The sequence below is a fragment of the Littorina saxatilis genome, linkage group LG3, assembly GCF_037325665.1.
Source record: "Littorina saxatilis isolate snail1 linkage group LG3, US_GU_Lsax_2.0, whole genome shotgun sequence".
NCBI lineage: Eukaryota > Metazoa > Mollusca > Gastropoda > Littorinimorpha > Littorinidae > Littorina > Littorina saxatilis.
Genome location: NC_090247.1, coordinates 69158654 through 69179953, shown reverse-complemented (window position 1 = coordinate 69179953; position 21300 = coordinate 69158654). Strand labels below are relative to the sequence as shown.

At 43.7% G+C, this 21300-nt stretch overlaps 1 protein-coding gene across 1 annotated transcript in view; it reads left to right on the top strand.

Moving 5' to 3' along the window:
* Positions 1-19439: 19439 nt before the first annotated feature.
* Positions 19440-21300, top strand: part of LOC138963101 (uncharacterized) — a gene marked incomplete in the record, with an annotated part of 64889 nt that continues 63028 nt past the window's right edge. Inside the window, 1 exon segment of the mRNA XM_070335131.1 lies at positions 19440-20587. Coding sequence (XP_070191232.1) covers positions 20492-20587 — 96 coding nt within the window.

Sequence of the window (21300 nt, the reverse complement as noted above, 5' to 3'; positions counted from 1 at the left end):
TATAGAAAAGCGGGTTATCCTCCTCGGCGCAACCGCTACCGCGCTTTTCTGTATTGTTAATTTCACTGCCTTTGCCACGAGCGGTGGACAGACGATGCTACGAGTGTACGGTCTTGCGGAAAAAAATGCTTTGCGTTCAGTTTCATTCTGTGAGTTCGACTGAGCTTGACTAAATGTTGTATTTTCGCCTTACGCGACTTGGTTTTTTTTTTTTTTTTTTTTGCTTAAATCCTCAAGAAACAATCTGTCAAGTAATCAATGTATAAATTGTACCTGTCAACCTGTCGCTCTTATTCTCCTTCAAGCGTTCTTCTTCTGATTTTACTGTTTCTTTCTGAAATTTTGTTGGCCACAATTAATTGTTTTTAATGTAGCACACAATACGTTACAACCCTGAGAGAATCATTGTCACTATTAACCGCAAGAGAAAAACTGGTTTTGCATTTCGGTGTGATGAATTCATAAAGACTGAGGCCAGCGATATATTTTTTTTAAGACAGTATGGGAGTCAATAAAGGCTCACTTCTAGTCATAGGTAGTTTCACATCAGGTAAATCGCCCATTTTACAGCGTGACCGTGGAACAGTGCTGTACTGTACAACCAGTTCAACTAGTTCGACTCTCAAGGCGAAAATAAGACTCAAGGCGAGAATAAGACTCGACGAGAATAAGATTTAAGACGAGAATAAAACTCAAGACGAAAATAATGCTCAAGGCGAGAATAATACTCTAGACGAAAATAAAATTCAAGACGAGAATAAACTTGAGCTCACGTCTAAGTTCACTCTATCTCAGTACTGAATCAAGGGGGGGGGGGGTAGACAATAATGACAGAGGTTTAGAGCGAGTGTTGAGTGTGGAGGGGGGAGGGGGAAGGGACAAGATAACACGACGATGATATCTCATCGCTATCTGTCCGTCTTGACACCTGCTGATGCCTCAAAGGCTACCTGTCGTTGCAAAGCCAAAGGTATGTATTCATTCTTGTCTCGGATACGAGGCCACAGGTATACGCAGTGCGCTTTCGTGGATCTACCGTGAAGACATGACAGTTGTGTTTGGGATTTTCAAAACGTGTTGGTTTGCGATTTTGTCGTTTCTAAGACCTGTGGGTTTCAGATTTCCAAAACTGACGTGTGGGTTTGTGATTGTATCGTTTCTAAGACATTTGGGTTTGTGATTTCCACGGCATGTTGGTTTGTGGTTTTTGGTACTTGTTGCGTTGTGAATTCAAAAGCCGTTTTGGTTCTGAGAGTTGATCTTAGCTTTTCTTGTTGAAAGACAAAATAAAACAACAACAAGAAAGGAAACCCGGGATATCTGTAGCTGCTGTCTTCCACTCTTGACACCGGCAGTGTCCGGAAGTGGTACCTGTTTTGCAAAGGTGTGAATCTTTTTTTGTGACATTCTGAAGTATGCTTTTTTTTTAGCTGTGCGTTTCAAGCTGAAGATACGTGTGGATTTCTGCGTTTACTGCTACTCGACCTCATTTCCAGTCGTCTTTCAAGTAGTTTTTGTCCGAACAAAAAAAAACCATTAAAAATCAACCGTAGGCTATAAACAACACTTTAGTATTATTGCTGCAGTGAACAGCTATTGTGTGTCTCTCTGTCTGTCTGTGCTCTTTTTTTTTTCTTTTTTTTTCGCTCCACAGAGACACACAAACACACATTTTTTTCTAGAGCACTTCAAAATCGCTGTACTGAGAGAAAGCTATGTATGGGACGCAAGGCATCTTCTGCAGAGGTCCCCACCATCGTAGACAAAGCCTGTAAAGACAGTAATGTTCCAAAGGAGACAGAGAAAGTCTTGCTTCCCCTTACCTTGTGTTTCGTCGTGTTAATGGGTACAGGAGTGATAGGTGTACGCGGACGTTTGTCTTGATATAATACGCGTGTGCGGGCTTTTGCCATGTTCCCAGAGGTTTACAAAGCTTCGTACAGTGTTCTGCATGTAAGAAGAATGGCATTGTGTTGATATGTGATATAGGAAGATGCTTTAGCTTAGAAACGTGTGCAGGACATATATATATGTTTGCTATGGGTTGGTAGTATTCTCATCGTCCAAGGGATTGCACATTGTGTTCAGTTATGGTTAGGTGTACGACAATGCTGATGCTTATAAATATGCGTGTGTACTGGCTTTAACTGTGTTCGCCGAGGACTTACAACACTTCGCAGTATTGCCAGCCTCTGATGAGATAATATATTGTGTTCAGGTGCGATATATTGTACCTATACGACGATGTTCATGCTCAAAGTACACCCGTGTACACGCTTTTACGGCGTTCGAGTTCCGTGAGATTTACATCATCTTATTCTGTTCTTCAGCCTCTCAGAACTATGAACCTTGTGTGTGGAATCCTTGCCTAGTGTAAATGAAATAACAGGACGGTGGTGTGTACGCTTATACACTCTGGATTATCTTGATTTGTGGACGTAAACGTGTATAGGAGGCAGGATTCTAAACGGACATTGGTTCATTGTTTGCAAAACCCTGTTTCAACCGTGCGACAGTGAGTGAGAGATAGAGGGACATTCAGACAGACAGACAGACAGACAAGATTTGAGAAAATACCATTTTAAACAGAAGCCAACAGGAGACTTCCGTGTGAGAGAGAGTTAAGGGCAGATTATACCTGCGCAGAGTCAGCGGCACAGACTACGATGTACTGCATAGTATTGATGCTGCGATAGGGATTATGACGGGTACTTGACCTGTTTTCTTTTCACGCAACGTGTAGCGGGCTGGGATAATCTGCAGTGCGTCGTCTGTGCCGCTGACTCTGCGCAGGTATAATCTTCCCTTAACCGCGGGGACAACATACTTACAGAGTACCTGCACTTTTGCTGGCTCTGGGGTCACGTCGGGACAGGAATGATTGAATACACTGGTCTATAGTTAGCCTACAGGGTCAAGTCTGATAACAGGCCTACTCTATCTATCCACGAAAAAGTGTGAAGCTGATAACTCGGGTCTCTCGCATTCCTCAGATTGCCTCCAGTCCGGAAAGATATCAGCGATACAAGTATCTTGAGAAGATTGCAGACATGTTTGTGTATGTGTGTGAAACGAACAGGGATATGCGGTAATTGTCACAGTGAGTACTGTTCAAAAGCACCATTTTAATTCAAAATATTGTGCAGGAGCAAGAAAGAACGAAGACGTACAACAACTGAACAACCCCAGAATAGTCTGACTAAACAAACTATAGTCCGCATGTGACGGGCGCTGTGGCGGGGTGGTAAGACGTCGGCCTCTTAATCGGAAGGTCGAGGGTTCGAATCCCGGCCGCGGCCGCCTGGTGGGTTAAGTGTGGAGATTTTTCCGATCTCCCAGGTCAACTTATGTGCAGACCTGCTAGTGGCTTATCCCCCTTCGTGTGTACACGCAAGCACAAGACCAAGTGCGCACGGAAAAGATCCTGTAATCCATGTCAGAGTTCGGTGGGTTATAGAAACACGAAAATACCCAGCATGCTTCCTCCGAAAGCGGCGTATGGCTGCCTTAATGGCGGGGTAAAAACGGTCATACACGTAAAATTCCACTCGTGCAAAAACACGAGTGTACGTGGGAGTTTCAGCCCACGAACGCAGAAGAAGAATAGTCCGCATGTGGGGGGAAATGTTTGTAAAACAAGTCAATGGTGAGAAGATTGCACGTGACAAAAATGATTGTACTGCTAGTAAATCAAAAAGATTACAACTCGACGTGGTAGTATCCTAAAACAGTATTTCTGCGAACTAAACCGGAACTGTCAAGTATTCGATGATGCAGACAACATTTGCTGATTCCGCAGAATTGTTAGGAGATAACGAATGACTCGGTGTGTGTTACCTACGATCGATGAGATGAGTCAGTAATAACGTCAACACGTCATTACCGCAACCGACAACCAAAGATAGAGAGGAGGAGGATTGGGGTGTGGGGGGGGGGTGACAGGGAGAGAGAGCAAGAGGGGAGGGATGAAGGAGGAGAAAGAGGGGGAGGGGTGAAGAGAAGAGAGAGAGAGAGAGAGAGAGAGAGAAACGGACAGAGAACTAGACAGAGAGACAGAGAAGGGGAGGAACAGAGAGAGAACAGGGGTGCGACAGAGAGAGAGAGAAGCAACAAACAGACAAGCAGACAGACAGACAGACAGACAGATATAAAGGAAGAGAAAGACACGGAAATAGAGACACAGAAAGAAAAAGACAGAAATTCGCAGAAAAGGAGAGTACGAGTGACACGCAGAGAACATTGACACAGAAACGACTCATACAGCGATGTTGCACAACTGAGGTTGTCGTGGGGTTTTCCCTTCGCTCACACGGCAACAGCTGAACTTTATCGATTTCTCGCTCTGACTGATCGGGTCCTCCAGCCTTGTACCCCCTCTTCCTCCAATTCCTCTTCTTTACCCCGACCCCAACTCCCCTACCCGCCATCCAACCAACCTCCAGCCCAAACCTGTCTTATACCCCCTTTTCCGCCATTTCCTCTCCTTTCACCCCCACCCCCACCCCCCGCACCCACCAATCTTATCCACCCCACCCCCTCTCTCCACCCGCCCTCTCAGACTTTACGCGCGCACTTACTAAGCCAGGGATAACACAATTTCGCTATATTTTTTAGCACCGCTAGGTAAAAATGTATAGCGATTGTGGCTTTCCGTTGAGTGGTATTCAGTTATTTTGGACATACTCTCTGTGTGCAGAAGTTGATTCTGTTCTACGTTGAGTGTTACATCAGTGAATTGTGTGGATTGAAATTGATATTACGTGTGGTGAGTGTTTTTATCTTGGAACTCTTTGTACTGACATTAAAAAGTATCAAGTTTAGTGTTTCATTATTGAACTGGCTGGGCCGTGCTTCATGAGTGAATCGACGAATTGTGGAAATAACTCTGTCGGGTCTGTACGGTTTGTGAAAGAGTGACTACTCTTGCTTTTAGGCCAAAAAAAAAGGTCTGTTTACGGTAACATAGGCCCAAAAAATAGGGTCGGTAGGTCGGGAATTTTTTTTTTTTCTCTCCAAAAAACCATATTTTTACGTTATTTTGCAAAAAAAAACCAAGATTTTTTTTTTCTTTCCCCAAATGCCAAAAAAAAAGTCTAGGGTCGCGCGAAAAAAATAGGGTCGGTCGGGTTACCGTAAACAGACCTATTTTTTTTTTGGCCTTATTGAGACAAGCTATCTATACGTGCTCCTTGTCCGCGTGTTTCAGACACACCCTTCGCTAGGGACTGGCCTGTAATGTCACGTGGGAAAGTTGACTTAATATAAACATGCACAACCCATACCAACCCGACAGAGTTATTTCCAAACATTGTCCATTGTGTTTCACTTCAAGTGAGGATGTTTCGCTTCTGACATTTTGTCTCAAGAAATTAACGAGGATTTGCTTTTCTCCGACACGGAATCGGAATACAAAGGCTTCATTTTCTTATTACAGTTATATGACTGTGTGTGTACCTATGTGAATCGGCTCGGCGGCTTGTTTTAAGAACGAGACAGCAGTACTTCGTTTCAAACAATATTTTGATTATTGCTATCAAGTGCATAGCATAATGCTAATTGATGTTGCGCGCTGGTGGAACAAGCGACAGCAGATCGGTGCGTTTCTTCTTGGAATTCGAAACAGAATGCTGACTAAACAGTTTTCAAAGAGAGAGAGACAGAGAGAGAGAGAGAGAGAGAGAGAGAGAGAGAGAGAGAGAGAGAGAGAGAGAGAGAGAGAGAGAGAGAGAGAGAGAGAGAGAGAGAGAGAGAGAGAGAGTTTATTCCTGTTAAGCCGATCTATGCATAACCTGTCATGCATTTTGTAGCAGGGTTATAAACACAGGATAGATAGTTAATATTCCTGTTTTTGCATCCAGCGTATGGTGCACATTGCATCTGTGTGCCATAAAACAGATGTGGGATTTTCAAGAACACTTGTGTTTGCAAAAAAAAAACCCACCATAGTGTACGTCCTTCGTTCTCTACATTCTCTGCTGTGGAATAAAAACTCCACGTCGACAGAGCTTTAATGTTTATCATTAAGCTCATGTTTTTCTGTGTTACAAGAGTGGATAAGATGTTTTTCAGGTTGTAGACCAAACATGTGATAAGTTCAGGAGACTTGTGGAGCCGAGAGCTCCTCACAAACGAGCAGAGAGAAAAAATCAGGGTGTAGTTCAGGGCCGGACTACCGGGGGGGTTATGGGGGTTGCGCAACCCCCCCCCCCCCCTAGCCTAAACATGTACCTTACTTATTTAATTTTTTTTATTATTATTGCTTATTTTATGCCGTTTCATGCAAGGAGCGACCATTTTCCTATCTCAGAATATGACCTACCTGTCAGCTTCAGGGGGCTTCGCCCCCTGACCCCCACAACGAGAGGGGGGGGGTGGGTTCTAGGGTTTCCGGACCCCCCCCTCCAGCCAAAAAATAAAAATATTGAATGAGGTATGCATTTCTTTATTTTACATTGAGTTTCAATTTTTGGGGTATTAATCAGTGACAAAATCTGCTGCCTGAAACTGGTAATGATCATCCTCAGAATGCACCAGATTGCACCATTTTGCATCCTTTTTTTCAAAATGTTCCGGGGGGGCATGCCCCCGGACCCCCCTAGCAAGCTAAGCGCTTCGCGCCGTCGGCTCGGCGCTTCGCGCCTTCACACCCATATCTTCACAATATACTTTTGAAAAAAAACAGTCATAAAATGAACTGATCCGCCCCTGCTGCCAGAGGGGACATCCCCCTGGGCCACCACTGGCAACCTCCCCCCTCCTCTTCGCCTAGTCCGGCCCTGTAGTTATTTATACCCTGAACACATGTATCACGATCTGCAAGCGAATTAGACGTTTCTAAGCTATGGTGAGGTGCGCTGTTTAGTTTAATGCGTTCTGTGTGATTTATATCACATTAAAAACATGTGCCTTGCTGGTTTAAAATCACACTCGGACTCCTTCTCTTGAAAACAGTTTGGCTCAGCATGTTAGACTTAGCCAAGCTTTTACATGGAATACAACCAGTCAATTTTAAGGGGCTTATTGTCCGTCAGGTCTTAATTGCCTATATTGGACATGAATTGGTTTATACGATTCGAGTTTTTACGCCCTCACGGCTTTTGATGTATGCGTGTTTAGGTGGTATCAGCCTTCTGCACTTATGGTAGAATGACCAAGATCTTTAACGTGCCATTGTGGTGACACGGGGGTGGGAGATGGATACCGTCTCTAGGTCTGCACATAAAGTTGACCCGTGTCCGTCCCGGCCCGGATTCGAACCAGCGACCTTTCGATCACAAGTCCAGTGCTCTACCACCTGAGCTACCCGGGCCCCCGAATACAACCATCACTCCATTTGGTCATATACCCAAACATCAACAGCTAGACTGCTTGCTGTGGTGCGTTGACATTTTTTGATGAATGAATTTCTTTCTTTTTTTTTAATTGAAAAGGCCCTATAGTGGGTTTTTAAAAAATATTTCATCAACACATTTTAATTTTGCGCAGAGGGCACCCAGGCTGTTATTTTTTCGTATGTGACAAGTAGAGGAATGGTCTTAAAGGTGGTCGTCTACATTTTTGCTTTTTTTCAATAATGTTATGGTTAGATTTCGATACAAAATTATGTCAAATGATGAATGAACCATGGGGAAAAAAATTATGGAAAAAAAATATATGTAATTTTTATTTTTATTTTTGGGTAGCGTGACTCACGCTTCCAATATTTTGTTTTCTGTTTGCTGAGAACATGTGCTTTGCCTAAAAATACTGACCAATCAAATTCATGTCACTATGCTTATAGCCACGCCCAAACAAGTGCAGCAACAGTATGACACTGGAGCGCTGTCCACGCTTTTTTTTAAACGCACGAAATGCACGGGATTTGAGAGGAGTTTTGCGCTTGGCATTTTCCAAATAAGGATATCCTACTATGAGTACTACGCTGGAATACTACAATGAATTTTCAAACGGCTACACTGGCTTCGTCTTTCCTGATCGAAAGGGGGTGTATTGTTGATATTTGTAGATAATAGACTCTGCATTTTAATGGTCAAATGGCGATTTCGGTATAAAAATGTAGACAAGGACCTTTAATGGTCAAATGGCGATTTCGGTATAAAAATGTAGACAAGGACCTTTAATGGTCAAATGGCGATTTCGGTATAAAAATGTAGACAAGGACCTTTAATGGTCAAATGGCGATTTCGGTATAAAAATGTAGACAAGGACCTTTAATGGTCAAATGGCGATTTCGGTATAAAAATGTAGACAAGGACCTTTAATGGTCAAATGGCGATTTCGGTATAAAAATGTAGACAAGGACCTTTAATGGTCAAATGGCGATTTCGGTATAAAAATGTAGACAAGGACCTTTAATGGTCAAATGGCGATTTCGGTATAAAAATGTAGACAAGGACCTTTAATGGTCAAATGGCGATTTCGGTATAAAAATGTAGACAAGGACCTTTAATGGTCAAATGGCGATTTCGGTATAAAAATGTAGACAAGGACCTTTAATGGTCAAATGGCGATTTCGGTATAAAAATGTAGACAAGGACCTTTAATGGTCAAATGGCGATTTCGGTATAAAAATGTAGACAAGGACCTTTAATGGTCAAATGGCGATTTCGGTATAAAAATGTAGACAAGGACCTTTAATGGTCAAATGGCGATTTCGGTATAAAAATGTAGACAAGGACCTTTAATGGTCAAATGGCGATTTCGGTATAAAAATGTAGACAAGGACCTTTAACCCATGTATAAGCCTGGCCATATTCAAGATGGTGAGCCGAAAATATGTTACTGGAAGGACTGCGCCTTTACAGTCTTGAGTCGAGCGTTTGAAAATGCCTGAGCCTGAAGGCGGGTGTAACTTACACCTCTTGGTATCAGTCTGCCTTAGAGATGAGGACGAGAGTTGGTCAGATGGCCAGCATAGCACGCTGCATTTTCCTGCATGGAACTAAGGCGCGACGGTGCCTGAGCTAAACATTGGCGGGCACTGCTCACAGCCCGGCACACGGCACTGTAAACATTCCCCGTCCCTTCACCTCTCTCGCCATCATCCGCCCTACCCTTGGTCTCATGCCTGTTTAGAGGTAGCTTAGCCCCTTAGACTGCATGATCCGACGGTGGTTTGCAATTTCGCTTGGGCGAGGAGGAAGGTATTTGCTTTTAATGCTGCGAGCTTGACGATTTCCTTCCTTCAGATTTGTTTCCTTCATTCGTAAATAATTAAAAAGTTCGCATCGTTCGTAGAAGACAGATTTCAAGATAATATTCATTCTTTGCCGTTGGAACAGATTCTCGAAGCAGCCCGGCCTGGACATTCGGCTTCTGTTCACAAGAATTTAAAAAAACCCAAGAAAGATTAGATTATTGGAACGTTTAATTTAGGGGAAAAACAAAACATTCACGAAAACTTCGGACAAACAAGAGAAAGAACAGAGAGAACATAAACGATGTTGGGATGTATCTTGCAATATGACTGATGTATCCAAGATGGTCCAAGCATTGACTTTTTGTTCACATTGTCTTTGTGTATACCCCCCGCGGGTTAGGGGGAGTCCCATATTGGTTGGGACGAGAAAGAATTTACCCGATGCTAACCAGCATGTCGTAAAGAGGCGACTAACAGGTTCTGTTTCTCCTTTTACCCTTGTTAAGTGTTTCTTGTATAGAATATAGTCAATGTTTGTAAAGATTTTAGTCAAGCAGTATGTAAGAAATGTTAAGTCCTTTGTACTGGAAACTTGCATTCTCCCAGTAAGGTCATATATTGTACTACGTTGCAAGCCCCTGGAGCAATTTTTTGATTAGTGCTTTTGTGAACAAGAAACAATTAACAAGTGGCTCTATCCCATCTCCCCCCTTTCCCCTATCCCATCTCCCCCCTTCCCCCTTGAATGGTTGAAAACGACGTTAAACACCAAATAAAGAAAGAAAGAAAGTCTTTGTGTATACATTAATCCTCGTTACTTGTGGATCTGTGGAAGAACATTTTTATTATTCTTTATTTCAATAATGCAGTTTTTTTTAAATCGCAATAATTGAGTTGAGAATGGACCGTTTTCTTCTCGAGCAGTGGGTAGGGGTAGAACTAAGTCACTTCGTGTATTTCTGATATCTGTGCGTTCTTGTAAACACTAACTCGGTGGCTTTACAAACACATGTTGTTGGGGTGGGGTTTTTCTTGCCACAGTCTGTTTATTTATGCATTTGCCAGGAAATATGTTCATCACATGTGAAAAGGAGAGAATAGGCTTATACATCAAAATAGAAGAGAGAGACAGAGAGAGAGAGAGATATAGAAAGAGAGAGAGAGAGAGAGAGAGAGAGAAAGAGAGAGAGACTTAACTTTATTTTTATACAAGGATAAAGATTTAAGGCTATAGGCCTTTTCTTACAATCTGTCCTTGGGACGACAAACACACAGAACAAAAAACTATCAATTTATGCTAAAACAGAAACACACACCGAGAGAGAGAGAGGGGGGAAGAGAAAGAAAGAGAGGAAGTGCGAGAGAGAGAGAGAGAGAGAGAGAGAGAGAGAGAGAGAGAGAGAGAGAGAGAGAGAGAGAGAGAGAGAGAGAGAGAGGGGGAGAGAAAGAGGGAGAGAGAGAGGGAGAGAGAGACACACACAGAGAGAAGAAAGAGGGAGAGAAAGAGGGAGAGAGTGAAAGTAAGAGAGAGAGAAAGAGGGAGAGAGAGAAAGAGAGAGGGAGACAGAGAGAGGGAGACAGAGAGAGAGAGAGAGGCAGACAGAGAGAGAGAGAGAGAAACAGAGAGACACACACACACAGAGAGACAGAGGTACAGGTAAAAAGGAGAGAAGAAAAACGCCAACGGGCAAAACAATGTGACCTTTATCACATCTACCACTTGCAGGAGTCTGCACCAGAATGACCCGGAGAAGGGGAAGGGGGCTCACGGGCGGGGCAGGAGGTCGGGGAATCAGATAGTCATACAGTGGAACCCCCCTTTTAAGACCTCTTAAAATCTGAGAAAATCGGGTCTTAAAAAGGAGGGAGCCTTAACATCGGGGTACATTCACACACGTTATGAACACCAATCGGAGCAAACAGGGTCTTAAAAAAGAGGGAGTCTTAAATTGGGGTGGGGGGGGGGTGGGGGGTCTTAAAAGGGGGGTTCCACTGTATCTGGAACGAAAGTTGTGTGTGTTGAGTAGGTGGGTGGGTTTGTGGGGAATCTTATGTTTCTCTCTCGCTCGGCCTAAATATCTTGCTTGGCCAATCCCGTCTGCGTGAAAAGGGTGGGTGCGAAGGTTTCAGGAGTTTACGTCTTTTGAGCAAGTTCTAAGCAACTGTCACTACTGATAACTAGTGATACTGAATTGTAAAATGTGAGAAAAAAGACTAATGCCGCGGGAAGTGTAAACGGATCTGTCACCCGAGAAGTCTCTTTTGGTGACTGGTTTAAAATATGTGAGACAGCATTAAAAGGCGTGAGAAAAGCTAAAGATCAAAGCGGGAGAAAATCCAAGCACACCGGATACCTGTCTTTCTCGGGTAAGATATTGAGTTCAGTCTGGAAAAAATGGCAAGTAGACCTGTTTTTCGTTTTTAGCTTTGTCTTTTTGGCCTTTTGATTGCAATTACGTACCAACCGTAAACCAAACGGAGAGAAAAGAGCAACACCTGTACATAGACAGAGTGTGGGCAAAGCAATGATACCTCCAGGGTTCTTCTTCTTCTGCGTTCGTGGGCTGAAACTCCCACGTACACGTGTTTTTTGCACGAGTGGAATTGTACGTGTATGACCGTTTTTTACCCCGCCATTTAGGCAGCCATACGCCGTTTTCGGAGGAAGCATGCTGGGTATTTTCGTGTTTCTATAACCCACCGAACTCTGACATGGATTACAGGTTCTTTTTCGTGCGCACTTGGTCTTGTGCTTGCGTGTACACACGGGGGTGTTCGGACACCGAGGAGAGTCTGCACACAAAGTTGACTCTGAGAAATAAATCTCTCGCCGAACGTGGGGACGAACTCACGCTGACAGCGGCCAACTGGATACAAATCCAGCGCGCTACCGACTGAGCTACATCCCCGCCCGCCTCCAGGGTTCTCACCTGTGAGAGAGCAAGTAGTGCGTTTTGCCTTTTTACATCGGCTGTATCTTTCAGCCTCTACTTCACTTTGCCTATCTGTGCTGGAACTGCCATCATTCACAGGCTGGGCATGCACGTGTGTGTGTGTGTGTGTGTGTGTGTGTGTGTGAGTGAGAGTGTTATTGACCTATCTATACTCGCAGTTTATCAAAGTATTTCTCTTTACTTTCTTTCCTTCGCCATCTTCTGTCGAAAAGTTGGAGGGCTGTAGGATTTGGTGCTAAACTGCGTCAGTTTAGTGAGTGCGAACTACTCTTCTGTCATCTTATTTTTGGTTGGTCAAGAAAGTTGTTTGTAACTGCGTCAGTATAGTGAGTGCGAACTACTCTCCTGCCAACTTATTTTTGGTTGGTCAAGAAAATTATTTGTACAAGATGTATGTGGTTTAATGTTACTGCCTTCACTGTTAGAGTTTCACTTCCTGCTGACTTTTTTTCTGTAAATGAGAGCGTCTCTTGAAGCGCAACTTCTTGAGTGCTGATGTTATTCAGAAGGCCTGACTGATGTGATAGGAGTGATGCGGCTTGAAGTACTTGATAAGTCAAATTTCCAGTGATTGCAATGTCGTCATTGTACTTTCAGGAAGCAGTTATCGTCATTGTATTTCTAGAGAAACAAAATAATTATGTTGGGACTGGCGAGCGGTTTTCCCCAATGAGTCACCATCCTTGGTGAATCTCGTGTTGGTGGGTTGTTTTTTTTTAAAGTTGTTTTGCTGTGGATTTTGTTGGTGTACAACTACTAGTATATTGACGCTGATACAGCCTCACTGCTTGTTCTTCTAAATAGACATGTTGCGCTAATCTGGATTTTAATTGGCGTGTCTCTTGCATTCTACGCACGGTTACCGACTTGCGCTGGTTCGTCTCAACAACATCTAAACAAGAGAAAAAAAAGGTGGGGAGTATTCTAGTGCTTTGGCGCCAGTCTTATTGTGTTTGTCGTGTAACCGGACATGTTTTCGTTAGCAGGGATGTTTCCGACTTTCTTGTGTATCGAGGTGTGTCTCTTTCAATTAAGCCTTCTTGCTGCGTTATGGATTTAGTTGGCGTGACAGTCGTATTTCTGCGCTTTTGTCTTCTTCTGTCTTCCGCTGTGCGTCTATTCCTAGTGTCTCTTGTGCAGGGTTTTTTTTCTTCCCCGTGGTGCCTTCTGGATACATTCATCCTCGCGAAGATTACATACCCTATTTCAGGCTCTGACAACCCAGTTCAGGTTTTCTCTCGTGTATTCGTTCTCGTGCAAATATCAAGGATTCATTCTGGGCAGATTACATACTATTTTCAGAGCCAGACAATCCTCTCCTGGCTTTGATAATACCCAGGCATCAGTGTCACGATCAATTATTGTGCACGATACGCAAGCAGGGGTCTTTTCTGCTTCGTGCAGACTGAAAACTAGACTCGGGTCACTGCGGTCGACAGAGCGATAATCAGGAATGAATGCTAGATTGTGTCATTATTTCCAAGTTTCTTTTCTGATTCACATAGACTGAAAACTAGACTGAGGTCACTGCGGTCGATCGACAAAGCGATAATCAGGAGTGAATGCTAGATTGTGTCATTGTTTCCAAGTTTCTTTTCTGATTCACATAGACTGAAAACTAGACTGAGGTCACTGCGGTCGATCGACAAAGCGATAATCAGGAGTGAATGCTAGATTGTGTCATTGTTTCCAAGTTTCTTTTCTGATTCACATAGACTGAAAACTAGACTGAGGTCACTGCGGTCGATCGACAAAGCGATAATCAGGAGTGAATGCTAGATTGTGTCATTCTTTCCAAGTTTCTTTTCTGATTCACGTAGACTGAAAACTGAACGTAGATCTCTGCGTTCGACAAAGCGATATTCAGGAGTAACTGCTAGATTCTCTCATCGTTTCCAAGTTTCTTTTCTGATTCACATAGACTGAAAACTAGACTGAGGTCACTGCGGTCGATCGACAAAGCGATAATCAGGAGTGAATGCTAGATTGTGTCATTGTTTCCAAGTTTCTTTTCTGATTCACATAGACTGAAAACTAGACTGAGGTCACTGCGGTCGATCGACAAAGCAATAATCAGGAGTGAATGCTAGATTGTGTCATTGTTTCCAAGTTTCTTTTCTGATTCACGTAGACTGAAAACTGAACGTAGATCACTGCGTTCGACAAAGCGATATTCAGGAGTAACTGCTAGATTCTCTCATCGTTTCCAAGTTTTTATTCTGATTCACGTAGACTGAAAACTAAAGTAGGTCACTGGGGTCGACGAAGCTCGCAAGAGTCACGTCCCATTGCTAAAGATTTTGTCTTTCTTTTCGATTTTTTTTATTCGGTTTCATGCAGACACAACTAGGTCACTCCTGTCAACAAACCGAAAATCAAGTGAAGTAGACGGTGTTTGGAAATAACTCTGGCGGGATTTGTATGAGTTGTGAAAGAGTGAATACTCTTGCTTTTACTGAGGCAAACTTTCCCACGTGATATTATAGGCCAGCCACGAGCGAGGGGTGTGCGTCTCCACACGTGGACAAGGAGCACGTGTAGAAAGCTTGCCTCGCTAAAAGCAAGAGTGTTCACTCTTTCACCACTAATACAAACCCGACAAAGTTATTTTCGGAATTTGACTATTTCTAGATTTGGTCCTTGTGTTCAATCAGTTTGGGATCCATCTTTGCCAGACAGTGCGATCCAGGCTTAGGCTACCATGTTAGTGGGACGGGTCGATGTTTAGTGCTGTGTCTTGTCACGTGATGGCACTTGTGGGTGGGGGGGGGGGGGATTTGGGAGGACACGCGGAAACCTGTGTGAGCTCTGTAGTTCAGTGGTACCACATAGACACACGTGCGCACGCACGCACTCACGTACGTATGCACGCGCCTATTATTTATGCCGCGATAGGGATTATGACGAGTACTTGGCCTGTTTTCCTTTCATGCAACGTGTAGCGTATAAGCTTCTTTCTTTCTTTCTTTATTTGGTGTTTAACGTCGTTTTCAACCACGAAGGTTATATATCGCGACGAGAGCGTATAAGCTGAAGTTACGTATGTGAGCGGAGCCCCTTATTTCGTCGAAACCTGTACAGAGTGGGAATTTGTGTGTATTGAATTACATTGAAACCTATTTTAATCTACTACAGGGGCGGACGAGGGGGGGGGTTGTTCTGGGGTTTCCGGACCCCCCCCCCCCCCCCCCAGCCAAAAAATAAAAATATTTGTGTGTGTTTTTTGGGGTTGTTGTTGTTGGGGATTTCTGATCCCAAACTGACCAAACACAAAACAAAACAAAAACAAGTCGCGTAAGGCGAAAATACAATATTTAGTCAAGTAGCTGCCATTTTTCAGCAAGACCGTATACTCGTAGCATCGTCAGTCCACCGCTCATGGCAAAGGCAGTGAAATTGACAAGAAGAGCGGGGTAGTAGTTGCGCTAAGAAGGATAGCACGCTTTTCTGTACCTCTCTTTGTTTTAACTTTCTGAGCGTGTTTTTAATCCAAACATATCATATCTATATGTTTTTGGAATCAGGAACCGACAAGGAATAAGATGAAAGTGTTTTTAAATTGATTTGGACAATTTAATTTTGATAATAATTTTTATATATTTAATTTTCAGAGCTTGTTTTTAATCCGAATATAACATATTTACATGTTTTTGGAATCAGCAAATGATGGAGAATAAGATAAACGTAAATTTGGATCGTTTTATAAATTTTTATTTTTTTTTACAATTTTCAGATTTTTAATGACCAAAGTCATTAATTAATTTTTAAGCCACCAAGCTGAAATGCAATACCGAACCCCGGGCTTCGTCGAAGATTACTTGACCAAAATTTCAACCAATTTGGTTGAAAAATGAGGGCGTGACAGTGCCGCCTCAACTTTCACGAAAAGCCGGATATGACGTCATCAAAGACATTTATCAAAAAAATGAAAAAAACGTATGGGGATATCAATCCCAGGAACTCTCATGTCAAATTTCATAAAGATCGGTCCAGTAGTTTGGTCTGAATTGGTCTACACGCACACACACACACACACACACATACACACACACATACACACACACATACACCACGACCCTCGTTTCGATTCCCCCTCGATGTTAAAATATTTAGTCAAAACTTGACTAAATATAAAGAGGGCTGCCTGAAACTGGTAATGATCATCCTCAGAATGCACCAGATTGCACCATTTTGCATCCTTTTTTTCAACAATTTTCCGGGGGGGCATGCCCCCGGACCCCCTAGCGAGCTAGGCGCTTCGCCCTTCACACCCATATCTTCACAATATACTTTTGGACCCCCCCCCCCCCCCCCCCCCATAAAAGGAACTGATCCGCCCCTGTACTACATTAATCCAGCAACAAATCCGACTTTGCACAGAAAGCAGGCGGACTGTTGATGTTTGGTGTGTGCCAGTGTAAAATGTTTGGTGTGTGCCAGTGTAAAATGTTTGGTGTGTGCCAGTGTAAAATGTTTGGTGTGTGCCAGTGTAAAATGTTTGGTGTGTGCCAGTGTAAAATGTTTGGTGTGTGCCAGTGTAAAATGTTTGGTGTGTGCCAGTGTAAAATGTTTGGTGTGTGCCAGTGTAAAATGTTTGGTGTGTGCCAGTGTAAAATGTTTGGTGTGTGCCAGTGTAAAATGTTTGGTGTGTGCCAGTGTAAAATGTTTGGTGTGTGCCAGTGTAAAATGTTTGGTGTGTGCCAGTGTAAAATGTTTGTCTTGTTCCAGTCGAAAGCCTTGACTGATGTGTCGCAGGGAACGTGATCGTGTACGCGGGAAGTACGCTATACCTTTTCACGTGAACGGCGCCGGAAGCGTCTGGCAAACAGTAGCGTGTTTCCGGATCCGGTGTTGATAAACATCCGGACTTTGATACAGTGTTGTTTTGTGCTTTGTTTGGACATTCTGATACCGTTGTGGACAAAGGGCGTCCTTCTGGTCGTCAGTGATGGATATCGAGGAATGAGCATGATGTCTGAAAGTGTTGGTTTTTTTTTCTTTCTTTCTTCTCGAAGGTTAATTAACTTTTTCCCTGGTGCGATTCCTAATACATATTACGATGCCACTGGTGAATTAACCAAAGAAAACAGTAATAGTTCTATTTCTGTGTCATGTTTGGGTGCATAATTATCGGGTCCAAAACATGTGAAGGAGCAAACAAGCTCGCCCTGTACCGCGACATTATGGCGCGACAACCAGAGTAAGGGTTGAGAAGCGCTGTCCATTAGTTGAAAACTGGGGTCGGAGGGAGAAAGAGAGATAGAGAGAGGGAGACAGACAGACAGGCAGGCGGGCAGGCAGGCAGGCAGGCAGGCACACAGACAGGCACACAGACAGGCAGAGATTCAGACGGACAGGTAAATCAGAGAGAGGGAGGGTGCAAACCAAACCCCGCACGCGCACACCGAAAAGCCATTCACCAGGCGTCAGTTTCAACGGAATCTGTAACTTCCTGCTGCCAGGTAAAAACCCACCCTTTTTTACCTATGCCTCAGGTGTGGCTAATTTGGTGCCATCTGGAACTTATTTACCTGCGGAGCGCTTGAACGGCGTTGTGCCACGTGTGTGAGGCTGCTGCTTTTTTGCCCATCCACTGCTTTGGAAGTGTGAGGGAAAGATGAGATGTGAGGAAATTTGAAGAACGCATTGTTAGTGGGAGTGACCAGTTACCGTAGCATGATTAGAGAGACAGTCGGACATTGGTATGTGTGAGTATATTGGAATCACGAACATTGAATTATCAGGATGTTGAAATATTATTGTAGACAGTGTGCGTTGTAATCAGTAGAAATATGGAGTCGTTCTTACTTTGGCTTGCGCATTTTGGACTTACAACTTCGGTTGGTGAATGTTCCAATCGAAAATGACATTTGTTGCGTGTACCTGGGAGTCTACCTACATCTTTCGACAGCTGTGAAAGAACAAAATCCGCTCTCGAATGACATAACGTCGCTTATCCTTCATTTTATAGTTTCTATGAACAAATGTTCCATCCAACAAGGATATTAAACTCCGTGTACCTGAGATTTCACCTTCATCTTTCAACAGGTGAAAAACGAACCAACCCCAGCACAGGAAGGACATTAACTCCCTTACCTGCACGTTTAGGCCATAACTGATAAAGGGAATGGACGCAACATCCTTTTAGCCGAGAGTGGAGACTCAAACGCTCTAACCAGTGATGCGAACAGATAGAGTGCCCAGCTAGCCGAGACTCAAACGCTCTAACCTGTTATAGACAGAGCACCCAGCTAGCCTAGACTCAAACGCTCCTACCTGTTATAGACAGCAGAGCACCCAGCTAGCCGGCACTCAAACCTGTGACATACACGTACACACACACACAAATCATCCGTGATAACAACGTGCGAGGTGCTACAAATGATTCTTTACGGCATCGAAAGCCTCCAAATCTATAAGAGACATCAGCCGATGATGATACACTCGCTAAAAGCACCCAGAATACCCGGCTAGCCGAGATATACACTAAAAGTACGTATAATACCCGGATAGCCAAGACATACACACACAAAATCACCCGTGATTCTAACGCGCGAGGTGTTACTAATGATTCTTTACGACCTCAGAGGCCTCTAAATCAGGGACATTAAATTTAACTCTAAATCTATCAGGGACATTAACCCATGATACGCTTAAAACACCCAACTCCCCCCGACATAAAAAAAACCTTCACCTGTGATGCCAACCGGAAGCTGCTAGGGAGACCATTAAAAAAGGCAGGACGGGAAGGGTAGGGTAGGGTATGGTAAGCCGAGGTTGCATTCGCTGCGCGGCCCTGGGATCATTAACCTGATGATTTATTCACGGGGAAGCTCAGGGAGGCCGGGCGCGCTTAATTAAGGCCGCCTGAGTGATCGACTGGGCTGTGGTGTGGGGGGTGGGGGGGGGTACAGGAACTAGGATTACGCCATCATTACTTAACGACTGTCTGTCTGTCTGGGTTACTCGGACTGATTCGCTGATATAAAGCAGTTGTGTCGAATACAGTTTCAGCCCACGAACGCAGAAGAAGAAGAAGAACAACCGGTCCTTACTTCTAATACAAATGTATTTGAAGGGCGCAAATTATGCTTTGTTGAGCCATCTCGAGCAAGTTTTTCCGAGTTAGAAAAAAAGAGTATGGAACGCTAAAACTGATGCTTTACCGCTAAAACCTTCCGGAGTCCTAGCAATACTTTACTGATAACTCTGGGGTCAATTTGGCTCGTGTAACAATACCGGATAAAATGGTCCAAACGAGAGTCGGAGTAACCGGTTCTCCAAACCCAGCCGGGGTTTGTATCAGTTATCTCATTCCTCTCATGGCTTTGCCGTGAAGGCGTCACACTTAAATTGACTGAGGTACCGGTGTAAAGTCAGCTGTAGCGTTCCATACCTTATGGTTTACTTTTCATTTTAGAACACTGGATCAAGTATCAACTGTGCTGGCCATTTTCCGAACCTGAAGATTCAGAGAGAAAGACTCAAAGACACAGCGTGAATCATCGACTGTGTGAAGTTCTGGACGTGATAAAATCGAAGTTTGTGATGCACCAGTTAGAACAGTGAAAAAAAGGTCGACATCCCAAACACAAATCCCTGGTGAAAAGGATTGCTCCTCAGGCCCGGGCCAAGTCACCAGGTTTAAAAATCGATCCTCAGTGGAAATGGCCGTGTGAACTTGTTGTTCTTGCCCACGTGATCGATGCGCAGTGAAAACGCTGGCGGATTCAACTGAAAGGAATTACAAACAGTGTTATCTCTTCACCACAACTGTTAACAACAGCGGAGAGGTTCGATCGTTTGAGAGTAGAATACTCTGGCTTCAAATGAAAGGAATTAACAAGCAGTGTTTACTCTTCGCTACAACTGTTCACAGCGGAAAGGTTCGATCGTTTAAGTCTGAATTGCAATCTTCTACATCACTCGCTTTCGATCGCTCGTCTGTGAACTTTGAAGCAGTGTATGAGACTGGCTTACAGACCTGTGGTGCCCTGGACATGAAAGATTGTAACAATGGAAAGCTATGTACAACTCTTCACGTGGCAGCGTCAGTGACAACGGATACGTTCCAACACGACACAACAGCGATACATCTGTCGAGCCCTCACCAGCAGACTAAAGCTGGCCTTTACATTTTCTGAAAAGATTTTGTTTCAAAGTGACGAAGCAGCTTTGCGCTCCAATACTCAATGATGGCTTCTGCCAGAAGCGGAAGTTTACTTTGGGTTCAGTGCAACCGGGTGTCGGTCGATGTTGAAGAAAGGTGACTTGGTGCAGAAAAAGGGATTATATCGACCAACTTGTGGATTACCTTGCGTCGACTGTTGTGAAGATTGGAATCTTGTCTTGGATTGAGGATGGTACATGTGCTTGTTGTGTTGAATACCGTGTTAGCATGATGGTGGTGATTCCCAGGATAGTGCAGCGTGTGAGGATGGTACGACGGAGAGATTTTCACATCACCCTGCTGGCCTTCTGGACTGTGTACTCAGTAAGTGAACAGTACATTCGATTGGATTGGATTTTTACATTGATGTTGTTGTGTTTTGTTTGTTGATGTTGTTGTTGTTGTTGTTGCTCGTCCTTTTGTGTTTGTATGTCTGTTGGTCTGCATTTTGGCAAATATACTTTTGTATTCATGGCTGTTAGGAAGGTATTCGTGTACTTAATATAGGGAGGGGAGTGGAGGGGGGCGTAAATGGTTGTACTTCAAGTGTTCGTGCGTCCAATAACTAAAAAGCAATAGTGTTTTTTCCGCTCCTGTGTGTGTGTGTGTGTGTGTGTGTGTGTGTGTGTGTGTGTGTGTGTGTTTTGAGGGGGGCTGTGCGTGCGTATGTGTCTGTATGCCTGTGTCTGTACGTGCGTGTCCGTGCCATTTGTCCAGTTATCACGTCAAATCATCTAACGACTTTCAACCATAAGGCCTAAAAAAAAAATAGGTGTGGATACGGTAACCCGACCTACCCTATTTTTAGGGGCCGACCAAACCCAAGTGCAGAAAACGCAATGAAAGCGAAAGCGCTCGAGTCGCACACTTATTTCCCTGTCAAGTAGGTTTAATTTGTGCACGTTAGAAAAAAAAAAGTTTAAACAAAAAAGTGATTGCCTACCTTCCTACCCTATTTTTTTTGGCTATGTTACCTTAACCACACCAATTTTTTTTTTTTTGCCTAAGAAGAAGACAGATATACATGACTTTAGCCT